At 44.1% G+C, this 26,868-nt stretch overlaps 1 protein-coding gene across 3 annotated transcripts in view; it reads right to left on the minus strand.

Moving 5' to 3' along the window:
• Ap1s3 (adaptor related protein complex 1 subunit sigma 3) overlaps nucleotides 1-26,528 on the minus strand; it is a 63,113-nt gene extending 36,585 nt beyond the window's left edge. For 2 of the 3 annotated variants that reach the window (XR_007236833.3, XM_048459196.3), the window contains exon 1: nucleotides 26,375-26,527. Coding sequence is in view for 1 of the 3 variants with exons in the window: in XM_048459196.3 (XP_048315153.1) it covers nucleotides 26,375-26,377 (3 nt within the window). In the remaining 2 variants the exon portion in view is untranslated. Of the gene's footprint in view, nucleotides 1-26,374 lie in introns of all 3 variants that reach the window. The other variant, XR_007236834.3, reaches the window with a different exon arrangement.
• Nucleotides 26,529-26,868: the final 340 nt, after the last annotated feature.

Consider the following 26,868-nt stretch of genomic DNA (forward strand, 5'->3'; position numbering starts at 1 on the left):
TGGCCTTGAACACAGAGGTCCTGCTCTGCCTCCTAAGTGCTGGGATCACAGGTATGCACTACCACCACTAAAACATGTGTTCTAATAATGTACACTGCAAAAATTATCAGCCAGGTAGTGGTGGTACACACCTTCAATTCCAGCACTCGGGGAGCCAGGGGAGGGCAGATCTCTGTGAATTCAAGGTCAGCCTGGTTGGTTTACAGAGTCAGTTTCAGGGCAGCTAGGGCTACACAGAGCGCTGTCTTAAAAAATAAAAAAATAAATAAAAAATTTAATAAGTCATCAAAAGTCTTTGCCTCTTAAATTTTCTAGTAATGGATTTCATCTTTTTTAAAAAAAACATGACTATAATTGCAATTTCTCCTCTTAGGTGGTACATGGCATTGCATGAAAGAAATAACCACGCTTTGACGTTAAAAACCACACAAATCTCCAACACAGCAAAGGCTGATTTTATGTAGAACTTGCCCTTCGTCTCCTCTCAGACATGTTCCCCTACAGTGTGAAATTAGTTGTCATCAGTTCACTCATTATTTCTGGTAGGAGCATTTGTTCTTCTTGTTACTTTGGGTTTTGTCTTTTGAGGACAAAACCTGGTACACTGGCCAGGTTGCCTCTACATCCACAGGACTAGAATAATAAGTGTGCATCATTGCACCCAATTCTTCTGAGATTTCTATTCCATTCCACCATTAACAGTTCTGATCCAGGCTCTATGGAGCACATCAGTAGGGCTAGCACCAAGAGGGCAGAAGCAGGAGGGTCATAGCAAGTGAAAATTAGTCCTGGGGTGCTGGTCTATAATCTCAGCTAATAAGAAGGCTAATTCAGGAGGGTGGTCAGTCTGGACTACAGCGGAAGCAATAATTTCTCACCATAGACCTAAAAGATTTAGTCAAAGATGAGTAGAAGGCTAAGTGAGAATGATCAGAGCTCTGGGACAGCCAGTGCCACATAGTGAGACACTGGATCAATCAAACAAACAAACAAACAAAAAAACACATCATGCTAGAATAAGTATGGTACAGGAATATTTTCTGAATAACCAAACATTTTTGCACATGAAACTGAAATAAATCTACATCTCTAGCTATATAAGCAATTATACTAAGGGGCCAAAGTAAGAAGACATCCCTGTTAGTACAGTCTACTTACCGGTGATTAAATTAGAACGTGTTCGTCATTAAAATTTTTCATAATGGTTGCATATAGCATTGAACAAGCTTGTTCTCTGGCCCCTGTGTTGTTGCCAGATGCAAGTAATTATATCAATCCCTGTCAGTAAGAAAAACATTTTTTCTTATAAACTGTTGATACTCAATAAAGACAACCTGCACCCGTGGTTCTCAATGCTGTGGCTCTTTAATATAGCTCCTGGCATGGTGGTGACCCCCACAATAAAATTGTTTCATTGCTATTTCCTAACTGTAGTTTTGCTACCGTTGTGAATGGTAATGTAAATATCTGATATGCAGGCTATCTGTAATGTGACCCCTGTGAAAAGGCCGTTAGACCCTCGAGGGGTTGTGACCCACAGATTGAGAACCACTGACCTACACCAACTCCAAGATCTTCCATAACCAACCATGTCACTCTTTGTTCCTAAAGCTATTCTTTAGAAAATCAAAGCTCAATTTAAAGTCAAACACAGCCAATTGATGTTTTATTTATGTCCAAGGTAAGTGAAGAGCAACTAACCAAACAGCATACAAAATCGGACGCTATCAGTATGGTTTTTAAGGCTAAGAATCCACTGTCCTTTCAGTGTTTCCTTACTGGGTTTTATCTCATGCTAATGGTTTAATTCTCACAGTACGGCACCTAGAATGGTGGTCAGCATGATGCGTTGTGGGAACTCCTTCAGTCAACAACCTTTAAGATACTGGCCCACTTTGGGTGTGAGCTCATGCAGTACATATAAGTGCAGACAAAAGGCATGTGCAGCCCTTTTTTCTGTTGGACTTGGTTCCCATTTCCCAGAGCACAGAGCACAGAGTGGACTGCAGATCGCTACCCTTATTGAGAGTTTACTCCCAAATAAATAAACCTTTGTTATACTCCATTCCAGGCTATTGTGAAACTCTGACAATACTACAATGGTGTGCTCAAAAACTGCCACTCAAAATCCCAAGATGGCAGTCCATCACCTTTGGGAAGGCACTTGTATGCCCAAATTTAGAGATCACCGTGGGAAAGCCAAAGAGATGAAGGAGCTAGAGCAGCCAGAAAGGTGGAAGCATCAAGTACAAAGGGAACGTGATAATGAGCAGCTTCCCTGAGCATTGAAAATGGAACGTCCAGCAGCAAGGGAGATGATAGAATATTTTGTTCAAGTTATGAAAAACAGAGTTTTGGACCATCCACACCACACCAGTTTCCCACAAGTTGAACAGCGATCACTGGGCCTATTGTGGATGGGGGGATGGGGGTGGGGTGGTAATATTAGAATTAGTGAGGAAAGACACAATGAATCTCCCAGTTTAGATTAGCTACTCTGAGGGATATAAATCAGGAGTGGAGTAGTTGACTATAGCACGCGTGATGTCCTGGGTTCATCCCCAGTATGAAGACAGCTAAACCCATGATCCCACTTTTACATTCTGATCCCTCCCTAACTCCATCACGACAGAACAACTTTGCACAGTGACTTTCTCACACCCTAAGCCATCCAAATCGGAGGCTGCAGACCTGGGCTGTGAACAAGCAGGAAGAACCACTAATTCACTTCTCAGGTGAACATCAGGTGAGAAGCCCTGCTTGGGTGATTGTCATGGGAGTATACGCACATGGACACCTGGGGCTGGGGCTGAGGCTCACGTGTGCATGTGTATGGGCACACATACACATGGAGACCTCGAGCTGGCACTGAGGATCATGTGTACATGTGTGTGTGTAAACATGCATATGGAGACCAGGTACTGGCGCTGAGGATCACGTGTGCATGTGTGTGGGTGTACATCCACACGGAGACCTGGGGCTGGCACTGAGGATCACATGTGCATGTCTGTGGGTGTACATCCACATGGAGACCTGGGGCTGGTGCTGAGGATCTCTTTGATCACTCTGCCACCATATATGCACGGAGGCAGGATCTTCCAGTCAAAGCTCACATGACAGGACTGGCTTCCTAGTCATTTTGTGTTGGAACTTTGTTGTCTCCGTCTTCTAAGTCTCGGATTGTAGGTTGACCTCCATGCATAAGACCACCCCACATTTACAAGGGCTCTAGAGATCCAGGCTTTCTTTCTCTTGCTTGAGTAGCAGGTATCTTAACTAAAGAGCCTTCTTTTCAATACTTTTTGTTTTGTTTTGTTTTTCAAGACAAGCACAGCGCTGGCTGTCCCAGAACTCACTTTTTATAGGCCAGACTGGGCTTGAGCTCACAAACGTTCGACTTCCTTTGCCTCCTGAGTGTTGGGATTACGGGTGCCACTGCCTCCTGGCTTCAGCACTTCCAAAGATGCATATTTTTACACTTAAGTTTATAGCATCCAATGCTGCACTGTTGATGGTAATACAAAAACATTCAGTCTCCAACTTAATCCTTCTGAATAAATAACCTGTCAGTAAATCTACATGTTTATTCAATATCATTCTAAATGATGCTAACAATACACGTTAAATGCTTCATTGTGGTTCGGAATAAAACCTAACATCTTGTCTTTTTAAAATGAATTTTGAAAATAGCTGACATTTCTCAAAGGTCTCCAACTGTTTGGTTTTCAATGATAAATTTTAAGTTTGTGGGAGTTGGGGTTTGGCTTTGTTTTTATTTTAGCTGTGTAGTAGATATAATTTATTTATCTTCCTCAGAATTTTGCAAATTATAATGATGCTGAAGTTAAATTTAAATAGTTTGTTCCTGCAGTGCTCTGAGTATGTGAGAAGCCTCGGTTTCCAGTGCCAGTTGGCCTAGGAAAGCATCAAAACCCATTCAAAAGAGTTGGCACTCTTACCGAGCAGAGATTTTACCAAATTACAGAGAAATAAAGAAAGCCTGGCAGAATGAACATCCAAACCGTAAGCTCTGGAACACTAGAGCCTGGCACAGCGGCTCACACTTGTGATCCCAGCACCTGAGAGCCTAAGGGAGGGAGTTTGGTTACAAAGCCAGCCAGGGCTACATGGTGAATTTCTGGCTAACCCCACCTAGAGTATCAACTGCCGTACAGAGACAGTCATCTTTACTCAGTGGTGTGGCCACCAGCAGGTTATTCTCCACACACAGAACTAACCAGACACATTGGAACTGGGATTAAAAAATGGAAAAGAAGAACAGAAAAGAAGGAAGGAAGGGAGGGAGGGAGGGAGGAAAGGGAGGAAGGGAAGGAAGTGAGGGAAGGAAGGAAGGAGGGAAGGAGGGAGGGAGGAAGAAAGGATATGAAATTGGAAGAAGGACCTACTAAGATGAGAAATGGAGAGTGGATACATTGTAGACCTGTGTGAAACTCTCAAAGAAAAACATAACATTAATAAAGAAAAAATAACTCCACAGCTCTGTCAGGGGGTACAGAATTTAAAAGACTAAATTTGGATACTTATGTAAGTTTCAGGCCAGCTTGGGCTACATACTGAGGCCCGTCTCAAAACAAACACAAAATCAAAACAGACTTGCGTGAAACATTAAAGAAGCCACACAGCCTTCCAGCAAGCATTTCTGCCAAGATAAAAAGAAACCAGACAGGTTTCAACTGAGAAGGGGTCACTGTCTCCAAAGCTCTGGGCCCTAGCGCCTCCTGGAATTGACAGCAAATACAAAGACCACGCTGTGGACAGGCACTGCTCACAGTCCAGGTTCTTCTTTGTGATCTAAACAGCGAGCTGTTTTATATCATCTTAGCTGGATAAAACTAGATCCTCCCCTGGAGTAGTTTCTGTTTGGTGACTTGTTCTCTATAGCACAGGCTGACCTAGAATTTGCTATGTAGAGGATGACCTTGAACCCCTGGTCCTCCCGCCTTCCACCTCCTGAGGGCTGGATTATAAATGCGAACCCCAACACCCAGCTCCTGGTCTTCTGAGTGCTAGGACTGCAGGCGTGCACCCCCAAAGCATGATTACCCTATACTTTTCACACTGTGAGAAGAAGCCTTCACATTTTCAGCACTTAGAATGGGTATAAGTTCTTCTATACATAAGTATGTATGCATGTGTAGATATGACTAAGGTTTTTCGCCTGTATTTTTGTTTATATGTGTGCGTCTACATGAATGTGCGCTAAGTGTTCAGGAGTACACCGAGAGGCCAGAAGACGGTTTGGGATCCCCTAGAGCCTGAGCTACCTTAATTAAGTGGGTGTTGGGAATAGGAGGGTCCTCTGGCAGAGCAGCAAATGCTCTTAACCACTGAACCATCTCTCCAACCCCTGTTTGAATAATTAAGATGGGAAAGTTTCTTTGTGGGGCTCCATTAACATCAGATATGATTGTGTTTATTTTTAGAACATTTAAAAACATTACAAGTAACATTTGGAATGGTTCTCCGAAGGCATATTTCAGGTGGTTTTTATTTTTCTCTTTATACATTTTTATACCTTTTTAAATGCGCTGCTCACAAATGACAATGTGAATGACTTGGAAATCTTCTGCACTGTGTGCACACATGTAAAGTGGTAAAGCCACTTGTGAGAAACAGTATAGAAGTTCCTCAGAAATTAAATACAGAGTCACCTAATATGTTATATTCCATTTCTGGGTATGTGTCCCAAAGAATTCAGAGGCAATTAAGCACCCATATTCATAGCAACATTACTTACAGTAGGGCTGGAGGGATGGCTCAGAGGTTAAAAGCACTGGCTGCTCTTCCTGAGGTCCTGAGTTCAATTCCCAGAAACCACATGGTGGCTCACAACCATCTGTAATGAGATCTGGAGCCCCCTTCTGGTGTGTGGGCATAAATGGAGGCAGAATGTTGTATACATAATAAATAAATCTTTAAACATAAATATATATATATATATATTACGTACAGTGGCCAAATGACAACTCAGTTGTTGATTGACCGCTGAGTGAACAAGTGAAATGTGGTATGTACATAGCTTTGAGGGAACATCAAAGAGAGGGTTAAGAGAGGGGCATTTTGATACATTTGTAATCCCAGCACACAAGAGGTAGAGGCAGAGGGACCAGGCAATTGGGTGTGGCAGCACACACAAATAATCCAGCCCCCAGGAGGTGGAAGGCGGGAGGACCAGGGGTTCAAGGTCATCCTCTACATAGCAAATTCTAGGTCAGCCTGTGCTATAGAGAACAAGTCACCAAACAGAAACTACTACAGGGAGGATCTAGTTTTATCCAGCTAAGATGATATAAAACAGCTCGCTGTTTAGATCACAAAGAAGAACCTGGACTGTGAGCAGTGCCTATCCACAGCGTGGTCTTTGTATTTGCTGTCAAATTCCAGGAGGCGCTAGGGCCCAGAGCTTTGGAGACAGTGACCCCTTCTCAGTTGAAACCTGTCTGGTTTCTTTTTATCTTGGCAGAAATGCTTGCTGGAAGGCTGTGTGGCTTCTTTAATGTTTCACGCAAGTCTGTTTTGATTTTGTGTTTGTTTTGAGATGGGCCTCAGTATGTAGGTAGTCCAAGCTAACCTGAAATTCTGACCTGCAAAAGCAAGCATTACTTCCTTTCCTGTACAACAAACACAGTCTGTCTCTTTGCTTAAAAGCAAAGATGTTCTCCCTCCTTCTGCTCCTCACTTTGGACCGAACATGAGCAATGAAGTCAGGACCACGAGGGGTGCGTCCACCCACTAAAACAGTGGGACTGATCTAATGGCAGCTCACCTAGGCCAGCTGGACTGGGAGTGATGGAGTATGTGATCAAACTGGACACTCTGAATGTGGCTGGCAATGAAGGCTGACTGAGAAGCCAAGGACAATGGCACTGGGTTTTGATTCTACTGCATGGACTGACGTTGTGGGAGCCTGGTTTGTTTGGATGCTCACCTTTATAGACCTGGATGGGGGGCGGGGGAGGACCTTGGACTTCCCAGTGGGCAGGAAACCCTGACTGCTCTTAGGACTAGAGAGGGAGGGGAGGGGGGAAGGGGAGGGAAAAGGGAGGCGGGGAGGAGATAGAAATTTTTAATAAATAAATAAATAAAGAGAAAAAACAAAACAAACAAAAAAGCAAAGATGTGTGATTCTATAATCACCATTGATTTCATATATTGAACAGTCATGCACAAGTCCGCTGGCTTCACCTCGTCCCAGGCAACTAGCATCCTTTCTCCAGGTGACTACTCAATGCATCTCAGATAGGTAGAATTATAAACTGCTGGTCCTTTGTGACTGGTGTGTTTCAGTTAGTGCAATCTCAAGGTCCATGCTGAAGTATTCATCAGGATGCCCTTCTTTGGAAGATTGAATACTGCTCCCTCATAGCTATGTACAGTGCACATTTTTTTCTTACCCACTCAGTAGTTAATGGAAGGCTGAGTTACTTCTATCCTACCTTTTGGTTATGGTAAATAATCTTGCTGTGAATACATATATGGATCTACCTCTACCAGGACCTTCTCTGAACTCATTGGAGCATGTACCCAGAAATGGAACACTACACCATAGGTAATTCTGTAACCGTTTTTCCTAAGTGGCTTTACTATTCTACCAGCCTGCTCACAGTGCATAAGGATTCTAAAGTCCTGCATACTCTCATCGATATTTCTTATTTTCGGCTTAGATGTGATGACCCATCTTAAAGCCTGTGGTCCACCCTCTGAAGGTGACTGCAACTGCATTTCCCTAATGACTGGTGATGCGGAACATCTTTTATGAGTTTATAAATTTATATTCCTTTATAAATAGTTTCCAGAGAAATAGCTACTTAAGCCCTTTGCTTTTCATCAGGGAATAGAATAAGGGGAAAGTTTAACACTTCATCTAAATGCAACTGTAAATTTGGGGGCATTCTTAGGGTCAACAGTTATTTGGGATGTAGACTGGGCTTTTGTCTTATGACCTCCTGGATATAAGATGTAGAAAGGTGGAGTATATGATGGTGCAGTTCTCAGCATGATGTCCTTAAAGTGGTGCCACGTTTATTTTCTGCCCCTTTTGATAGAGTCAATACAATAATATCATACAGCCTCCGACAACAGTGAGGCATCATGGTTCAGAATTTATCAAGAATCGTTCCTATGGAGTCACACAAGCTCACTGACATCTCCGGAGGACCAAACCTGAGATGATTTCACAGTCCCTTCTCACCACCTCTCATGAGGCAATGCTGTCTATACATAGCTTTAGAAGAGTGGGGCAACAAGGAGGATTCCCAGGTCAGCAATCAATAGTCATGTGCTACACATCCCTCAAAAACCATATACTACAGACAATCACGATTATGGTTAAGCTGACCAAACACTTCCCATTTATATGGATGAGTGTAAGCCTCCTTAAAGCAGGACTTTACATGTTTTGTTTCATTGGTGCTGAAAACAAAAATGAGATAACTAGAATGAGTCCCCAGGCCTCAGTAGGCCCCCAGATCTGAGCACAACAGACCCCATGATGGAAGTACCATTTGGGCCAGAAAACTCTGCATGTACCACAGGCCAAAATGAAAACAAAGACCTAATCTACAAAGTCTTTAGTTCTGGGAAAGTCTCTAAGTGTCCTAACCTTGCCTTTTGGCTTCTGCAGTTCTGTTTCTGGCTAACTGTTCTTGCTAACTGAAATATGTCAACCCAGAACATGTTTTTTGTGTGCTGAAAACTTATCCTGAGGAAGGCTAAGTGCTACACTAGGTGGCCGGGATCCCAGTGCAGTCACTGGCTGGCTAATAATGACATTCTATTGTCCAAGCAATCTTCTCTGGTGGATGCCCCACAACAGTACCTAAAGCTGAGAGCGATGAAACAATCCAGAGAAAATCAACTAAATATAAACAGTAAAACTGCAGCCAGGCAGAAGGGTAGAAGATTCCCCAATTCTCAATACTTTATCAACTGTGGGTACTTTGAGGATAGAGCTAAATGCAGTGTGATACATCCTCTGTAAACCACAAAATACAGACAGTAGGAGCACCAACATATGGGGCGGCACACAAACTCACAGAATGAGAAGTACTTGATTTAGACAAAAAAAAAAAAAGTGTGAGGAGGAAGAGGCAGTAGTCCTCATATCACAAGGTCCAGAGTTTAAAACCAAGGCATTATCCTGACTCTCATAAAGAAGCCCCCATGATGCTGAAGCCCAGAGACATTCTGTAGACCTGCACATCTGTCAGTGTACGTTGAACCACCAGCTCAAGTTCCTGGCATGCACAGTGGGTCTCTGTGTTTCTATAAATCCAGTTAAAATTTGTGCAAAAAGCAAAAGGAAATTGCTTTTGTACGTGGTTTTTTTTTTGTACAGTATTTTGTACATGATTCATGTTTCAACTTCCTAAGCACAAGGTTCTACAGTGTGTACAGCCTTATCTGAACACTTCATTTTTCCACATACTACAGGCTTTAAGAAATGGAAGTGGCCTGGCCTCTCCAAGTAAAAGAAGTCTTGATCTTATCTGACATTGAGGAGTCAGGTCACCTAGCAATGTAGAGAAAAAATGTTAGGAGGAGGTTCTAGTGCATAGCAGGCATCGCTGGGCGCCATGCCCTGTACTTTGCTTTCCTTGTCAATCATAGATGGCGCCTGTTCTCTACTTTTCATTCTGCTCTGCCCTATCTAGCTCACAGTGTGCATAGCTTAACAGTGAAATAGAATGCAAAGGCCGGTCTGCTCCCTTCTTGCACATCACCAAGCTTGGAAACCAAATGTACTTCAAAGTTTGGAGTGTAAACCATCTCGTGGGATTCTGTGTATGAGACAAGTTTAGACTTTCCTTGTTCATGGGAACACACACTATTTACCAAACATTCTTCTCTCCCAAAGTTAGTAACTCCTAGCTGTCTTTAAACAAAAAGAAGTTTTCATATCAAATGAAAAGATTATCACAAGGAGTAGGGATGATGGCTCAATAGATAAGAGTGCTTGGTGCACAAGTGTGAGGACCTGAGTTCAAATCCCCAGCACACACATAAAAAGCCAGGGCTGACTGCAGGTGTATCTATAATTGAAGTATGGGTGAGGGAGTACAGACAGGAGGGTTGCTGGGGCTCGCTCCAGGCTCTGTGAGAGACCCTGTTCCAAGGGAATCAGATGGAGAATGATGGAGTAGGATGCCTGATGCTGTCCTGACAAACACCAACTATCGTGTGTGTGTGTGTGTGTGTGTGTGTGTGTGTGTGTGTGTGTGTGTGTGTGCGTATGTGTTCTCCTGAGACTGTACAGGAGTTCAGGTTGACAGTAAAGGTAAAAATCTAATCATTTTTTAATACACACTGAAAACTCTTACATTGTTTTGCTATAATGTTAAGGACACGGCCACTAGTCCTTGCTTGCTGTGTTTTAGTCCAGACTCTGACAAACTGGGCAACATATCCACTTTAGAACAAAGAGCCTGGAGGTGCTAGTTCCAGAAGCCATCGGTGGTTGACTTTGGAAACAGCCCAAGAAAAGCATAAGGACTGAGATCATTCCAGGCAGGCTGAGGTTGTGGTTCTCTAGAGCGTGAATTCCCAAGCTAACAGTTCATCTTCTAACTTTAAAAACTGTCTATAGATTCCTGAGGGCTGTGCACTATCCTACAATGAATGCATGCATGCATAGATCTGTAAAACTAACCCAACAAGTGAACCCTATACTTGAAGTTGGTGAGACTTTCTATAAAATCTAAATACTTTTAACTCCACAGGCAACAACTCAAGCCTAGGAATCACTCTTCTGCATTATGAACTACTCTGCATTCCAGGCAGCAAAACGCTATCAGAATGAACCTTGTTACCCTTGGGCACATTGGTTTCATGGAGAATGCAGGGAATGCAGTGTGCACACTTGATGACAAGCCTCTGTGACAGAGAGTGGATGGGTGGTCCATCCAACCCTGTGCGCTTGAAGACCAACAAAAACTACTTTGCACATTTCTCAAAAACAAATCAGTAGAATGGAGAGATCCTTTCTGAGTAAAACAAGGTTCCAGTCCATGAACATAAAACACTGTTTAGACCAGGGCAGTGGTGGCATACGCCTTTAATCCCAGCACTCAGGAGGCAGAGCCAGGTGATCTCTATGTGTATGTGCATATACATACTGTGAAAAGACACCACGACCACGGTAATCTTATACAAGAAAGCATTTAACTAAGGGCTTGCTTTCATTTTCAGAGGCTTAGTCCATTATGATGGCAGTCCATCATGGCTGATAATATGGTGGCAGAGGGCACAGCAGCATGTAGGCATGGTGCCGGAGAAGTAGCTACACCCTAATCAGCAGGCCGAGGTGGGAGGGAAGGCTGGACCTGACAAGGGCTCTTTGGAAACCTCAAAGCCCACCCCAAGTGACACACTCCCTTCAACAAGGGCACACCGACTCTAACAAGACTATGCCTCCTAATCCTTATAATCCTTTCAAATAGTTCCACTCCCTGGTAACTACACATTCAGATACATGAGCCTATGGTGGAAGCATGCTTATCCAAACCACCACAGGTGTCCTCACTGATCATGGAATTTAGCTGTTCTCCTAGAGTGGAGATAGATGCAACCAGTGAATTAGAAATCATCTCCCATTATTGCTACCCTGACCCTAATTTCTCCCCTCAAATGTTCTGACTCCTCCCCCACAGAGACTCAAACATGTGGAACAACTAATGGGGACATCATATTCCACATGACAGTTTACATTCACCAGGAAGTGACCCACCACATAGCCGGTATAATGCTGGGTACTTTCGTATGTGTTATATTGGTAGAGTGACACACTAGGCCACATATCGCAGAGAGGGCAAAAATATGGTGGCATTCAAGATCTGTCCCCCACTCAAGGGCAAGTTATTGATCCAAGATTGAACTCTTTTAGGTTTATAAAATATGCCCAACAATTAAGGACACTCTGGAAGAAACAGGGTGTTTGTAGACTTCCTGGAAATACATGTAAGATTTCGGATAATTATAACCGTTGCTGTAGAGAAATAACCCTGAAATTATAGTAGGCTTTTTTTCTTCCCATTGAGATAAAGTTTCCCTATACAACCCAGGTTGGCCTAGAATTAATGAGCCTACTCCCTCCTGAGCACTGGTATTACACGGGTACACCACTTCATCTTACTGTGACTTTTTATCATTATCTTACAAAACCCTGAGAACTAATGGATCCTTGAAGCTGATATTAACCAATGATCTTTTGCATAAGTTTTCATCATGGGGAAGTATTTCCTTTTCTTTGTTTTGTTTTTCGAGACAGGGTTTCTCGGTGTAACAGTCCTGGTTGTTCTGGAACTTGCTTTGTAGACCAGACTGGCCTTGAACTCACAGAGATCCATCTACTTCTCTACCTCCCAGATGCTGGGATGAAGGAGTGTGCTACCACTGACAGGCATGGGGAAGTATTTTCAGACTATTTTGATTTCATTAAAGCAATCCCAGGACCAATTGCTTGATATTGCATCAGGCCTCACACCCAAATTCCAATATTTGATTCCTTTCAGGGTCTTGTTCTGTCCTCATCAGGCAAGGCATGTGCTTTAATCAGACCTGGTAAATACTCAAATTTCATGAAGTGTTTTCTGGGAGAAAGCCACAGATGTCGTCAGGTCCCTTTGGCTGGGAAGGATCATTTCTTCCATCATCCATAGAAAGTATTTTCTCACTTTTCTCCCCTGCCAAACACACTGAATTACCACTTTCAAATTCAGCAAACTAATCTAATTTTAGTGATGCATAGTTGCAGGGTAAACCATAAAGTCACTGGCACCCAAGAAATTAATTTTAACAGTTGGAAGTAAAACTGACATTTAATTATCAATCATCCAAGGGTGTTAAAAAGTACATCAGTTTTCCACAGTTAACAAAAAAAGAACTTTGAGTTGTCTCTCCCTGGTGTGGGTAACTTTTGCTCAAAGTCCTAAATTTTTTGCTTCTATATCCAGGGCTCCAGAACAGGACAGTTAGTAAGTGTTTGATAGAAGCACTCATATTACAAATATTTGCTATAAGCACAATGATTACTGAAGAGTTGGTCTAGTCTGTTCTCTCAATTCTTATTAATAATATACAAGTATTTTCACTAGTTATAAAAATAACTCAGAAGCTAGAAAAATGGTTCACTGAGTAAAGACACTTTCTGCCAAGCCCGAGGATAAAAACAGACACACACACACACACACAGAGTAGATAAATAAATAAATAATTTCAGAAAAATGAAATAAAAGCATTGGGGGATTAAGTCTTAATGTAACTCTGACTAGACTTAGTATTGTCTTTAAAAGACCAATGTTTTGACCCTGGAACTAATTTATGGCAGAAGAGATTGCAACAGCGTAAGTTTTATTTGTGTGATGCTTGCTAATCTAAGTGTGTCATCATTTGCTTTCTATCGTGATTTACAATGCACTTGTGATGTTAATTTACAAATACATCATACTACCTGAAGTAATGGGATACCATTACTTCAAGATTTAAAAAGGTTTTTTATTCCAGACCTAAAGTGACATCTTGCAACTGTCTTTTGCAAATGTTTATACAAGGCCCCAGAATCGAAGTTTTCATATTGAGTCCAAGATGCTTCAAAACATCTCACTTTATTTTATTATTATGCTTAATAGGTTGAATGGTTTGGAATTCAATAGGCCTGCACTGACTAACAAAAAGCCACGCAGTAAGTATTTCTTGCCTGAATTTGCTTTCAAATTGGCTGGAGGCAAAGAAAAATTCAAATTGGTCTGAGTTACAGGTGTGGTTGTCCAATGTACCTAGTTAAACAGAAAGCAAACACCACACCTTTGGAGCCTCCGATCAGTAACAGTTATTCATCCATATATAACTCTCTGCATAATTTCTACCATCAAAAACGGTGGAACTATAGGTGAGGACTCTGTTTAGTACTCCACCCAACCAGGATTATCACACTGATTATATCCCATACCTACAAAATGAGGACTCCCAGATTTAAATATATATATATATTACATATATATATATATTATATATATATATGTCAGATCTTCTGAAATTCTACTCTCACTCAATATCCAAATGGCTGCACTTTTTCTCAGGCCTAAACATCTACAGATTTGGGGGTGTTGCTTTGTTTTCAGGGAACGAAAGCAGTGTTTACCAAACACAACTCTTTGAGTAGCCACACCAACAAGGAAGCCACCACAACTTCCTTTCAGGCCCCAAGACATATCTTGCTAGAAAACAGCTTACTGCCCAGCTCAGCTGTGCCCCTTGATGTCTGAAACACACTTCTCACCAGTCCAAACCTGTAACAACTTTTAAGACCCTAGCCATACCTTTATTTGATATTATTTAAGATACCCACAGTTTAGGATGGAATCCAAGTTGCTCCATTCATGGATTCTTAGGAGAAGGCTCAGTTTCTTTTTCTTGATAGCAGTTTTGCAACACAAGGGCTTCACACACATTATATACATTATATTAGGTATGTATGCATTTATATCTGTTTATGTGATGTAAGCATGCATGCTATAGCATGTATGCCAAGGTCAGACAACAACCTTGGGTGTTGGTTCTCACCTTCTACTTGGTGTGAAGTAAGGTATTCTTGTTGTTTCCTGCCGCCATGCCAAGACAACTGGCTTATGAGCTTCTTTGTCTCCACCTCCCATCTGCCCTTTCAAAGAGTTGGGATTAGAGATGCTCACGGTACATGTCCGACTTCTTATACGGGTTCTTCTGGATCTATATTTCCTTCATAAGCATTCCTCTTCTTTATATTCTATTCGCTTTGCGTCCCTCTCACCCACACAGCAGACATCCTCTAACACTCATTCATTCTTTTCTGAAAAAGTGAAGGCAGGATCACAGTTCCCTTCAGGGATCAGCCCAAAGCCTGAACTTCCCATCTCCTCCCTGAACCTTGGTAATGATTAAACATGACCTTCAGACTTCAGGGGTTAATTTCACACCTCTGGACTCATCTAGCCTAGCAGTGCACATGAGTAATTTCTCCTGAGTACCATGATGAGCTTCTGGTAAACTAGAGATGACTTTCCACACGTGGGCTCATCCTAGCAACAGTAGCAATTGCGAGCGGAAGACGGACAAGTGGAAAATCCCCTGGCACGTGGTGAACACAGTCATTCTCCACTCGTCACATCTCCTGGACAAAGGGCACAACCCTGAGTATGTCTAGTGCCCTGATTAGACTTTCCCTGGAGGTCAATGAAAACCCAGACTTCTTTGTATTTTGTGCTATTTCAAATCATTCAAGAAAAGAACAAGAAGACGCTCTAAATACATGTCAGAAGTTCTGGGCAATTTTCAAACCAACTTGAATTGAATAGACAAAAAAAAAAATTCAATAATTTGAGACCCTTTTTCTATTTCTTATTTGTTCTTTCCTTCTTTTAAAGATACGTTTTTTTAGTTTTGTGTGTGTGTGTGTGTGTGTGTGTGTGTGTGTGTGTGTTGGGATGGTGTGTACACGTGGATGCTCTTCTGCAGAGGCCAGATGTGTAAAATCGCCCACAGAACTAGAGTTACTGGTGCTTGTGAGCTACCCAGTGTGGGAACTTGGAACTGAACTCAGGCTCTCTACAAAAGCTGCACCGTCTCTCCAGCCCCCAATTGATCTTTTATTTAATCATTCTTAATATGAAAATTTTAAACTTTGTTCCGAAGACCATGCTTAATAGGCTAAACTTACCGCTCTACACAGTACTGTCCAGTGTTCACTTCAATGTTTATTAAGAGCTTTGATCTCCAGGGCTGGGAAAGTAGCTTACAAGAGCACTCATGCAGCATGGCCAGGGCACAAAGATGGAAAAAAATAATAATTTTATTCCTACTTCGGCCTGCTTGGCACTCATCAAAAAAATGTATGCCTTGACAGAGACTCTTCAGTCGCAAACAAATTACGTAATGAGGTGGGCAGTGGCAGAGCCACCCCTCCACTCAAAGTTTAGCACCAACAAAATTCAAGCTGTCACCTCATTATCGACATCCCAGACTATACCTGTTCGCCCTATCTTTTACAAAGACTTTTCAATGTGGACATTATATGCTTTGTGTTTAGAGACAGGGTCTCTCTCTCCACATCCTAGGCTGGCCTGGTACTCACTCTTAACCCAGGCGGGCCTGGAATGCATGGCAATCCTCCAGCCTTGATCTCTCAAATGATTGTATTAGAGGAATTAGCCACCATGCCTGGCTGCATTCTTAAAGTACTGAAACCATGAGATCAAATGGGTTTCGAAAGTCGGCGTTTACACAAGCTGCACTTGGATCTGAGGATGTGACTACATTGTAAAGAAACTGAGCCAGGGCAAGTGACTCCAATAACTCAGGAGGCAGAGGCAGTCGGATCAAAGGTTCCAGGCCTGTCTGGGCCACATAGGGAGCTGTGTCTCAAAATATAAAGTACAAAGAAGGCTGTGGATACAGCTCGGGGTAAGGCATTTGGCTGCCAGGTACAATCCCTAAATTCAATTCCCAGCATGGGAATGGAGGCAGAGAGCGAGAAGGAAGAGGAAGGGAAGGAACAGAGGAACAGAGGGACAGAAGGACAGAGACTACAGAAAGAAAACAGTTCTATCTACAGAGTTCTGAATTACTCTTTTTAAAATGGGATATTCTTATAACGCTTTTCTACACCACTCCATTTTTGCAGCCTATGACATTTCATTTATTTTATTTTTTCAACTAAGTTTCTTATAAGCCATTCTAAAGTGTTTTCCTACTTCTCTTCACAACAACCCTATCTGAGCTTTTGGAATGTGTCCCTGAGGCCAGGCGCTGTACAAACTGAATCTCACCCAATGCTCAGGCAACCTTGAGCAGAGCGGCCAAGGAACACAGAGACAGGGCTTTCTACCTATACCCCTCTCTACCACATGGTGTCCACACCTTCCTTTAGAAGTGAACAGACAGGAGTGTCATGGGGCCAGGAAAGATGCCCAAAGTGTCAGTTCCACAGGGAGCACATAGCCAAGTGTGTACACACAGAAGCGGCTTTTCTGACAGCAGCTTTGCCATCAGACAGGATCCTGACACTCTTTAATAACATATTCATTTCACCAGGCGGTGGTGCTGCACGCCTTTAATCCCAGCACTCGGGAGGCAGAAGCAGGTGGCTCTCTGTGAGTTTGAGGTCAGCCTGGTCTACAGAGCTAGTTCCAGGACAGGCTCCAAAGCTACAGAAAAACCCTGTTCCCAAAAACAAAACAAAACAAAAGATAATCATGTCATTTACCTCTCGTAGCTTCACCTGCAAAATAAAATTTGCTATGCTGATTGTGGAGGCAAAAAGCAAGAGGAAATTAGGTGGGCAGGCTCAACAGCAGACGTGAAAGCTGAAGGAAGGTAATTCAGAGACAATCTGAATCTGTGAGCTCACTCGTGTGTGTTTGTGTGTGTGTGTGTGTCTGTGTGTGTCTGTGTGTGCGCGCGCATGCACGCTTGTGTGTGTGTGCCATGAAGCAAGTGGGAATCAGAGGACACCCAGGTCTCTTTGCTGGTTTTCTGTTGTATGTCAGGCTAATTGGCCTGTGAGCTCCTGGGGATTCTCCTGTCTCCACCTCTCACATCTCTTCTAAGAGCACTGCAATTACAGATTGCATTGGTGATGCACTGGCATTTTTTTTAAGCATTCTTTTTATTTATTCTTTGTGTCTTTCACATGCATCTCCATCCCATTCATTTCCCTGGCTTTTCATATCTGCCCTCCCCCCACCCGCCGCCTTGTAACCTCACCCACAAAATAAAATTTAAGAGGAAAAAAAAAGAAAAAAAAGAGAAGAAAAAAATCAATCCCATTATGAAAGTGTATCAGGACACACTGGGTCACACAGTAAATGCTTTAGTCCACACATCTTTACTAGCAAGTGTTCACTGCAGAGAGTCAGTGGTCTGGTTCAAGGCCTCTGGTTTCTGCTACACTGCTGATGCTGGGCCCTCACTGGAACCCCTCTTGGATATCCTGCTGCTGCCCTGTGTCATAGAGACCCTGCAGCTTTGCGTCTGCAGGACCTGTCACATGCTCCAGCAGATCACAGATGGGGTGGGTGTTGGGGTGGGTCACCACATAAGCCTGGTTCTGGGACTGGGTAGTTGCAGGGTTGGTCAGCTGGCCAGCTTTCCCTTTTCCTCACCACCAGGGTGACCTCTCCTGAATTGCCCTGGCTAGTTCACCCCTCACAGAGAAGAGCAAGGGACTAGGCCAGTTCGGCTTTCATGTCCTCAGGGTTGGTTACACCTACACCTTCAGGGCCTGCTCTGCTTTGTTGCTCAGATGTGGAGTGTAGGGGTCATTCTCCTGAGTGCTGCAGCAGATAAAGGGCAGGGACAGTTCTTTCGCTCTTGTGGCCTCAGGACCAGCGCCTCCACCTGCCTCAGGCATTGATTGGGGCGGGAAGGGCAGGCAGGGCATCTCTTCCCCACCTATACCAGCATGGGAAAGATGAGTAATGGGGACAACTCTCCCATGCTCACAACTTCCTCTGCTGTGTTGCCCAGAAGAGGAATAGGACTGTTGCAGCTGGTGGGGGACAGGAACAGCCCTCCCACCCTGCCCTGGCTCTTTATGTGTGTTCTTTTCATGTGTGTTCTATGAATGAAAACTTAGGTCTTCAAACTCGAATGGTTAACTCTGTTGCCTGCTGAGCCATCTTCCCAGCCCAATAGCTTCTTTTTGACTTTTCCTTGGAACAATTTATTTTTGTTTTGTTTTGTTTTCGAGGTGTGGTCTCCCTGTGTAGCTCAGGCTGGCCTCTAACTAGCAATCCTCCTGCCTCATCCTCCTCAGTGTTGAGACTGTGAACTTACACCACCACACTATCTTAACTTTTAAGCATGCTTGGTGTCTTCTGAACACAGAGGCCAATACCAGAAGATGTGACAAACATCTCTGTCATTCCTAAGAAAAGATGAGAAATAGCATGTCTTATTACCAAAAGTCTCTTCAGAGTCAGGAAAAGGGAACAAGGCATAAGATTCACTTTCAGTCTCCTCCTCTGCTTCCTCTCTCTCTCTCTCTCTCTCTCTCTCTCTCTCTCTCTCTCTCTCTCTCTTTCTCTTCACATAGAAGGCAAGAGTTCTGCAAGTCTGGCCAAGAGACCAAAACAGACCAACAAATGCATTTGTAGCCTCTTCTGCTTATATCTCAACTGCAGACATGCCCAGACCCAAGAAAGGGAAATAACATTACAGTATTTCTCTGAAAATATAACATTACTTTAAATTCATTACTAAATAATTGAAAATGTACTGTATTGCTTATGTATAAGTAAAAGGGAAGTACATAAAAGAATCTATAATTTTAAAAATAAATATTCTAAAATGGATCTGAAACCTTATATTAAACAAAGTCAGCCAAACTCAGAAGGACATGTACTGCCATGTTTACTCTTATTTAAAACCTAGATTTAACATTATGTTATGTGTGTATTTAGATATGTATGCTTGTCGGTCACAAAACTAAAAGGGGATCATAGGAGTGGAAGAAGAAATCTTAAGAAGGTGGGAATGGGGAGTGTGATGGAATCCACATAGAGAGAGAGCAGTGGGGCCAACTGAAGGAAGAAAGGGAGCCAGTTGCAGAGCCCAAGAGGAGAATGAATAACAGCATGATATAACAACACCCATGTTTGGAGATGCTACGATGAAACTTACTGTACCATGTGCTAACCTAAGAAGTTAACAAGATGGCAAAATTTTAGAAAATGCAAGAGATAGGTTCAAAAATTTTGTTTTGTTTTGCTTTTTTTTTTAACCACCACACACCTAGAGTCAATTGCCAGAAACAAACATCTTCTTGTATATCCTGCTAGAACTTTTCAGTTCCACTCTAGCTGTATCTGTCTCCTTTTTATTTCATTCTATTCTATGAAATTAGGTCTCACTATGTAGCTCTGGCTGGCCTCGAACTCCCAGAGGTCCACCTGCCTCTGTCTCCCGAGTGCTGGGATGAGAGATGCACAATCATACCTTACAGTCTCTTTAAACATGTGAGAGTATCCAAGCCAACTAATTATGCCATGTCCAATCAACAAAACAAATAAGGCAGAGCTGGTGAAACCCGGGCATCCCACACCCAGGGCTCACCAGAGGGTTGTGACATGTCAATGCTTCAGCAGAGAACCACCAATCTGAAACCAAATGCCACGAAGTGGAAATGATTTCTGATGCCATTATGCAATCATAACTGGTCAAGAAACAGTCAAGAGGTAGCTAAGCCAAGGGGAGGAATGGCCCGATCCCTTCAAGCCAAGAAGGGAGCATCCACCAAAGTCATTGCTAGTCCCTTTCAAACACCACAGCTGGGTCTCCATGCACACCGCATGTCTCAGAAACATCAGAATGTCCCATCTAAGCAATGTCAAGATCAGCTACAGAACGCTCTCACTGTCCAGCACACAGCAATAGATTACTCTTCTGCATGACTGAGTCAAGTCTTGGCAGAACTCAGTGACCACCACACCGAGAGCCTTAAGCTCCTTAAGGCCACGGAGTTTCTGGTCTGTTCAAGTCAGTCTCTGAAGCCTCGATCTGGGATGACATCTGTGAACTTAGGGTCACTGCTTAAGGGCCTGTGTTCTGGAGAACATAACACTAGGTGTAATTCTCTACCATCATTGTCTTCAAATCCCCAAAATGTTTTAAAGAAGAACCTTGTGTGTTTATTTGGCCTGTGCTGGGCACCATACATTAGGTAGCTAGTGTACTCTGTCATAGAGCTGATAGCCAATGTAATTTTATCCAATATCCAAATGAGTGGATTAGCAGAAAAGTTGTTTTAGAATGGATCCAGGGGCTGATGGGATGGCTTAGCACATAAAGTGCTTGCTATATAAACATGAGGACCTGAACTCAGATCTTCAGCGTCCATGTAAATGATAAGTACTACAGCATGTAGCATGTAAATAAGTACTACAGCATGTACCTGTAACCTCAATGCTCCCAGGAGCTCACTGGTGAGCCAGTCTAATGGAAATGGCAAGTTCCAGATTCAGTGAGGGACTGTCTCACAAAAGAAAGAGAAGAGGTCTACAGGGAGATACCTGGGGTTAACCTCTAAAATCCACATCTGCACACAGGGGCTTGCATGCAGGCAAACATACACATGTGCACACTCGCAGGTATAAAATGAATACAAGGCAAAAACCGCTCCCCTCCCAAGCTTATTCCTGTATACAACATTTATCAGCTACCTTAGTTCGCAAAAGAAAAGTTGAGTGATAGAGACTTTAGGGTTTGCAAAACCTAGAATATTACCAACCAGCCTTTCCAAGAAAGTGTGCTACCCTAGAACACTGCCTTACAACACTGGCTTTCATATATTCCTATCAAAGAAACAATAGGAAAAGCCAATAGCCTTGTGATACCTGGAAATCTAGCCTTAAGTAGCTAGCCACAAACAATTTTTGTCTTATTACTTTATAAGTCTGTGTGGATTTTGTATCTTGAACATATATATATATATATTGTTGGGTTCCCAGGACATGTAGGATAAATGGCTAACTAAGGTGCCTATTAAAATATCAAAGCGGATGCTGGCTGCCAGGCTCTTCCAGCATTGCAAGTTACAGAGTCCTGTGAGAGAGTCCTGGCTCCTCTCAGACCAGCTCACTTCACCCCTGCCATAAACCTCTCCAGCCTCTGAGCTTCCTTTCCCTCCCCCGCCCCGCCCTCTTCTGGTTCCTATAGAACTCAATGATTTACGCCATGTGTTCCTTTGGTTCTTCTCTCAATTTCTTCTCCTCTCTTGGTCCCCTCTCTTCACTTCTTCTCTCTTCCCCTGTCCTACTCTCCCCACTCTCCCTCAATCTCTCTCCTCTCATGGCCTGTTTCAGTTTGCTGGCCATGTCTAGTGTACTTCTTTCTCTCCCTGTTCTGGACCCCTTTCGATGCCTCCCTCTGCCTTCTCCTAACCAAACCTAGTAGCAGTTATATCCTCATTTTCATTCAAGCATATGTTTTAATATAAATACTTTGTTCAAAAATCTAAGCATCATGCCAAGGATGACTCATGGCTATCCCTTTGCATGCACTTCTATAATGATGGTACTCAACCTGCGGGTCATGATCCTTTAGGGGTCAAATGACCCTTTCATAGGGCTCACATATCAGATAGCCTGCATATCAGATGTTTACATTGCCATTCATAACAATAGCAAAATTACAGTTAGGAAGCAGCAATGGGATAATTTTATGGGTGGAGGGTCACTGGTCGCAGCTTAGGAAGGTTGAGAACCACCGTTCTATAAATAAGCACACAAAGGAACCAGGCACCTCAGTTTGCAAATCAGTCTTGGTTCCTCTTTTATACATTTAGTTTGGAAGTCTCCCATAGCCTTTACGAGTCTACTGAACCTTGACACAAAACAGTCATTTTCCTGAAGAAACCATGCGTGAGAAGATCCAGCAAAGTCATTAACATATAGGCTTCCTTATGCCCCTCTTCTTGCCCGAATGTTCTTTAAATCCATGCCTGAGTACACTGAATGACTAATGAGTGACCATCTTTTTCCCCCAGGCAGGTTTTAGTAACTATTTAGAGAGAGCAATTCTGGGAGCCAGCTCTACCTGTCAGAAAGCTTCCACACTGGGCACTTTAGGGCAATTTTTTGCAGGCCAGCCTCCTAAGAGGCTCCATTCCCAGCAGGGACCATATGTGCATTTCCCATGCACTGTTCCGGTTCCTAGCTGATCAAGCTACTAGAAGGTGTATATTAAGCACACCTCTCCAGAGAGGTGGGTAGATCACTCGCATGACTCAAGGGCACTTCTTGTCATCTACAAGCTCCTTTCTCTTAAGTCACAGGATCTTAGAGCTTGAAGAGAGATTTCTGGGTAATGTCTAGGATGTTTCGTGAAGAAAAGCGAATTCCATAAGGAAGAATTATCGGGGAAAATAAGATATACAGGAAGGAAAATGCTATGAGGGAGTCAAGGACCAGTTCTGATCTCTGGAAGAAGTTCTGGTTATGGTGACCAGGAGATAAAACAGAGGAAGTAATTCATGAGGACCTCAAGAAGTGTGAGTCTCTAGGGACTCGAAGGAATCTGACTCTGTGTGTGTGTGTGTGTGTGTGTGTGTGTGTGTGTGTGTGCGCATGCGTAGAAGGGAGGTAGTTTTTGCTACTATACCCTAGCTTATAATGGCATACTTCATAGAAACCCAAGGAACAGGCACTGACCACCCAAGGGGGCAAATACACACTGTACCAACTGTTTCTGGCCAGTTCTACTAGTAAAACCCCATGCAAAATCTGCAAGCAGATGGCAATATTCAGCACAGAAAGGAAAAAGAAGGGATGGGACCTAAGAAGTAGTCAGCATCATCAGCAGGGGTCAATACTAGCCTCAGTGGTAGTGTTGGAAAACCTATGGGAAGAGTTTGCCATCAGTGAGCACTTGAACAACTGGAACCCACCTCCCTGCTCCTCCCAAGCCCCCCACCCCACCCACACTAACTGCTGGCCAATAGCAAAACCTTGCCTTAAAAAGTTGAAAAGAAATTACAAACACGGAAACCTCTGAATTGCTTAATATAAATCCATCTCACGCCATACTGCACCAAACATTACAAGAACTAAGTTTACAACAGAATTATTCACATTTCCAAAGGGACCTCCTTTTGAGTTTCTTCAGCAAGGGTGATTCCTCTATGATATTCTTTGATGGCTTTCAGAGTTAGATGAACTTTTTAGAAGGACTTTATAATCAAGGCCCACTTCCATATTTTTTTTAACTAAAGGTGTCCGCAAAGCCTCCCAACTGCCTCTCTAGCTGTCCCCATGCCATTGTAAGGAAAAAATAAGGCAACATAACTAAAAAAATCCTCCTTCATCAGCAAGAATTCAATAGTAAATTCCTATTGATAATATCTTAAAAATACAGAGGGGGTGTCGGAATGTGTCTAAGCACAGTAGACTTGCCATTGTTTTCCAAAGTGGGGATTTCTAACACAAAGGCAAGATGGAGGTACAGTTGCTTCAAAAGGCTTGATGAAGATGCACACAGACGCTAATCGGCCCCTGCACACATGCTATGAAGCCCAGAGTGGAATGGACCACTTTCTAGCAGAAAGTGTTTTCTAGAGGAGGCAGCAGGAGATAGGATCTAGGAATGAGGAAGGAGTCACTGGCTGTCCGCAGCAAGGGGTGTGTGCTAGGCTGGTGAGCAATAGGACAGCCACATATCTTCTCTCGCTCCTGACAGCAGAGCAGGAGAGGTGAAATGCTGCTGAGCACATATGTACAGGGTGGGGTTTCTTAAAGCATTGTGTGTGTACTTGTTCATGGTCCTGGGGCATCTCCAAGACAGCAAGAACACCAAAGGTCTTTTTGTTTCCATCGGTTATATTCACGGATAGTTGCTGCATTAGAAGACAAAACAGAAAAAGAAGAAGGAAAACAGAAAAAAAATAACTTCAGATATTTACTAATTCAATTAAAAATAACAGAGGGGTGAGAAAAGTGGAAAGAAAATTAATGAAAAAAGTGGCATCATATCAGAGTTTGGAAAATTCTTCTAATCGGACCCAACAGAAGACAGTTGGACTCCCCTGACAACTACTGCAATTGATTTGTTGTGTTGTTAATATTTCAGAGCACCTGGACTCAAGTAAACTTCACTACAGTCTTAAATAAGGTGAATTAGAAGGGCACAACAACATCTTACTAATTCTTATGAGGCTGGGTTTGAACTTGCAGGCCTCTAAGAAAATCTTGGAACCCCTCTGGATATCCAGGCCACAAATGAACGCCTGCCATATAGATCACTTAGGAGCAGTTACTATCCCACCAAACAAATGAACACACCCATGTAGAGGCCGGTCACACCGTTGCAGGTAGAGGACAAGGTGTTACCACCTAGTTTGGAGGTGGCGAGGGTGGCCTGAGTTATGGTGGGGAGGAAACGGCTCCCTAGAGGAGCTAGTGACAGTATTTACCACCAGGGTGTGAATGGAAGTGGGGGGATTGTGGGCGAGGCTAGGGGATTGGCAGGGCACAGCAACTGGGACTGGAAGGAAAGCTGGAGAAACGTCCCAGACTTCTACTGAAGGTCATTTGTCACTGGGCAAGGAAAACAAACTCTGACCAGGTGCTGCCTAGAATACGGGGTCCTTCCCTCAGATCCTGCTCCCTGCTCCTACCGAAGCAAGCAGCTTTGGGCTCCATAGAAACTTGGGGGGGGGGCCCATCCCACCTCCATTAGGCAAGTTATGCTGGCTGCCCGGGCACACTGTCTCCTTGTTCATTGCGAAACTTGAGCAAGCCAAGAGGGCTGTTCCATTATTTACAGCTGCCTCTTTGCACCACCCTGTATTTACCAGGAACCTTCAACAAACAAAAACAGGCAGGCTGAGAACCTCATTTGACATCCTCTGGGCTCCCTGTCCGGGCACCCAAGCACTGGACTCCTCCTTTCCGAATTCACCCACTACTGTTCTCCGCGGTGAGTGTGAAGGAAGAGGGCGCCGGCAGGAGGTCACGCCTTTGAGAATTTGAAAACTGCTCAGCAGCTGGAGAAGGGACAAGCTGCTCTCCCAGTAACTGTCCCAGCAGAAAGCCAGCCCGAACCTCAGATACTGCTTCCATCCAGTCAGAGCTGGACATCTACTTCTGAGTGTAGCAGGTCTTTTGACTTTCATCTTCACACACACACACACACACACACACACACACACACACACACACACACACACACACACACCGGTCCGTCCTACGACATCAGCCAAGGGGTTCATGAAGCATTGAAAGGGTAAAGTCGGTTTTCTTGTCAAAACTCGAGCGAAACAAAAACCAAACCGCTTATGAAGAAGATGCGCTCCATGGGACCCCGCCCACCTCTCCAGCCACAAACCGGGGTTTCGTTTCTCTTCATCTTTGCTAACCCCTCCAACTGCAGCACCCTTCTAGAGTCTCGGAGAGTTCAAATGCCACCTCCACAAAAAGGGTCACCGATTCAAAAGTTGCCTCTCAGCCCGATTACTTGAGGCTTCCTCTCACTCTGAGAAGTTATCTTTACTTCATTCCATCACAATCTCCTTCCCTTCCATCCTCTCTTAAGAACGTAAGCACCTAGTCCCCTGCGACATCTCCAGCGCCTGGCTCGGACCAAGCGATCAGCAAAGGAGATTGAAATGAATGAAGCGGCGGTGCCTGGTGTCCGTGGAACTCGCAGACGGGGGAGACCTGCACTGTCCGGAGCAGCCGGGTCACCTGCGCGTGTGACTCCAAGGTACCCGGAGTCAGGCTCGACGCGCGCCCCCTCCCTGCCGCACGTCCGGCCCTGGAGCCGCAGGTGTCACCCGGAGCGCGCACCGCACCGGCCAGCTCCACCAAGGTGCACAGCCTGTACTCACCATGGTGGCCGCAGCCGCCCGGGTTGAGACAGCGGCGATCGCCCAGGATGCGACAGCCAGGGGAGAGCGTAGCAGCCGGACCGGCTGACAGGTGAGGCGCCAGCCTCAGACCTTGGCTACTTCCCACAATGCCCTCGAACTGAAAGTTTGCAGACTCCACCCCGCGTCGGGCCGCTCCTCCCCCTCGGCTCCGCCCACACACCTTCCTCCCCGGCATCCCCGGCTCTCAGCACTCCTACTCCACCTCCTCACCAGCCTCCTGCTCCAGCTCCTCCTCCTCCTTCCCTTTCTCACTCACCTTTTCCACCCCTCTTCTCTGTGGCACCAGCCCGACACAGTACCTCGCCCCGCCCCTCACCACCGCTAGCGCCGCCCAAGGCGGTGCTTGCACCTGCGCGCGCACCTTCAGCGCCAGCCGCACCTGCAGCCCTGGCTTCTTCCCCGGTCTGGGACGGCTCTTCTTGTTCCGCCGCCGGGATTTGCCCTTCGTGAAT

This window comes from Myodes glareolus, chromosome 1 (genome assembly GCF_982192425.1).
Source record: "Myodes glareolus chromosome 1, mMyoGla1.1, whole genome shotgun sequence".
NCBI classification, from domain to species: Eukaryota; Metazoa; Chordata; class Mammalia; order Rodentia; family Cricetidae; genus Myodes; species Myodes glareolus.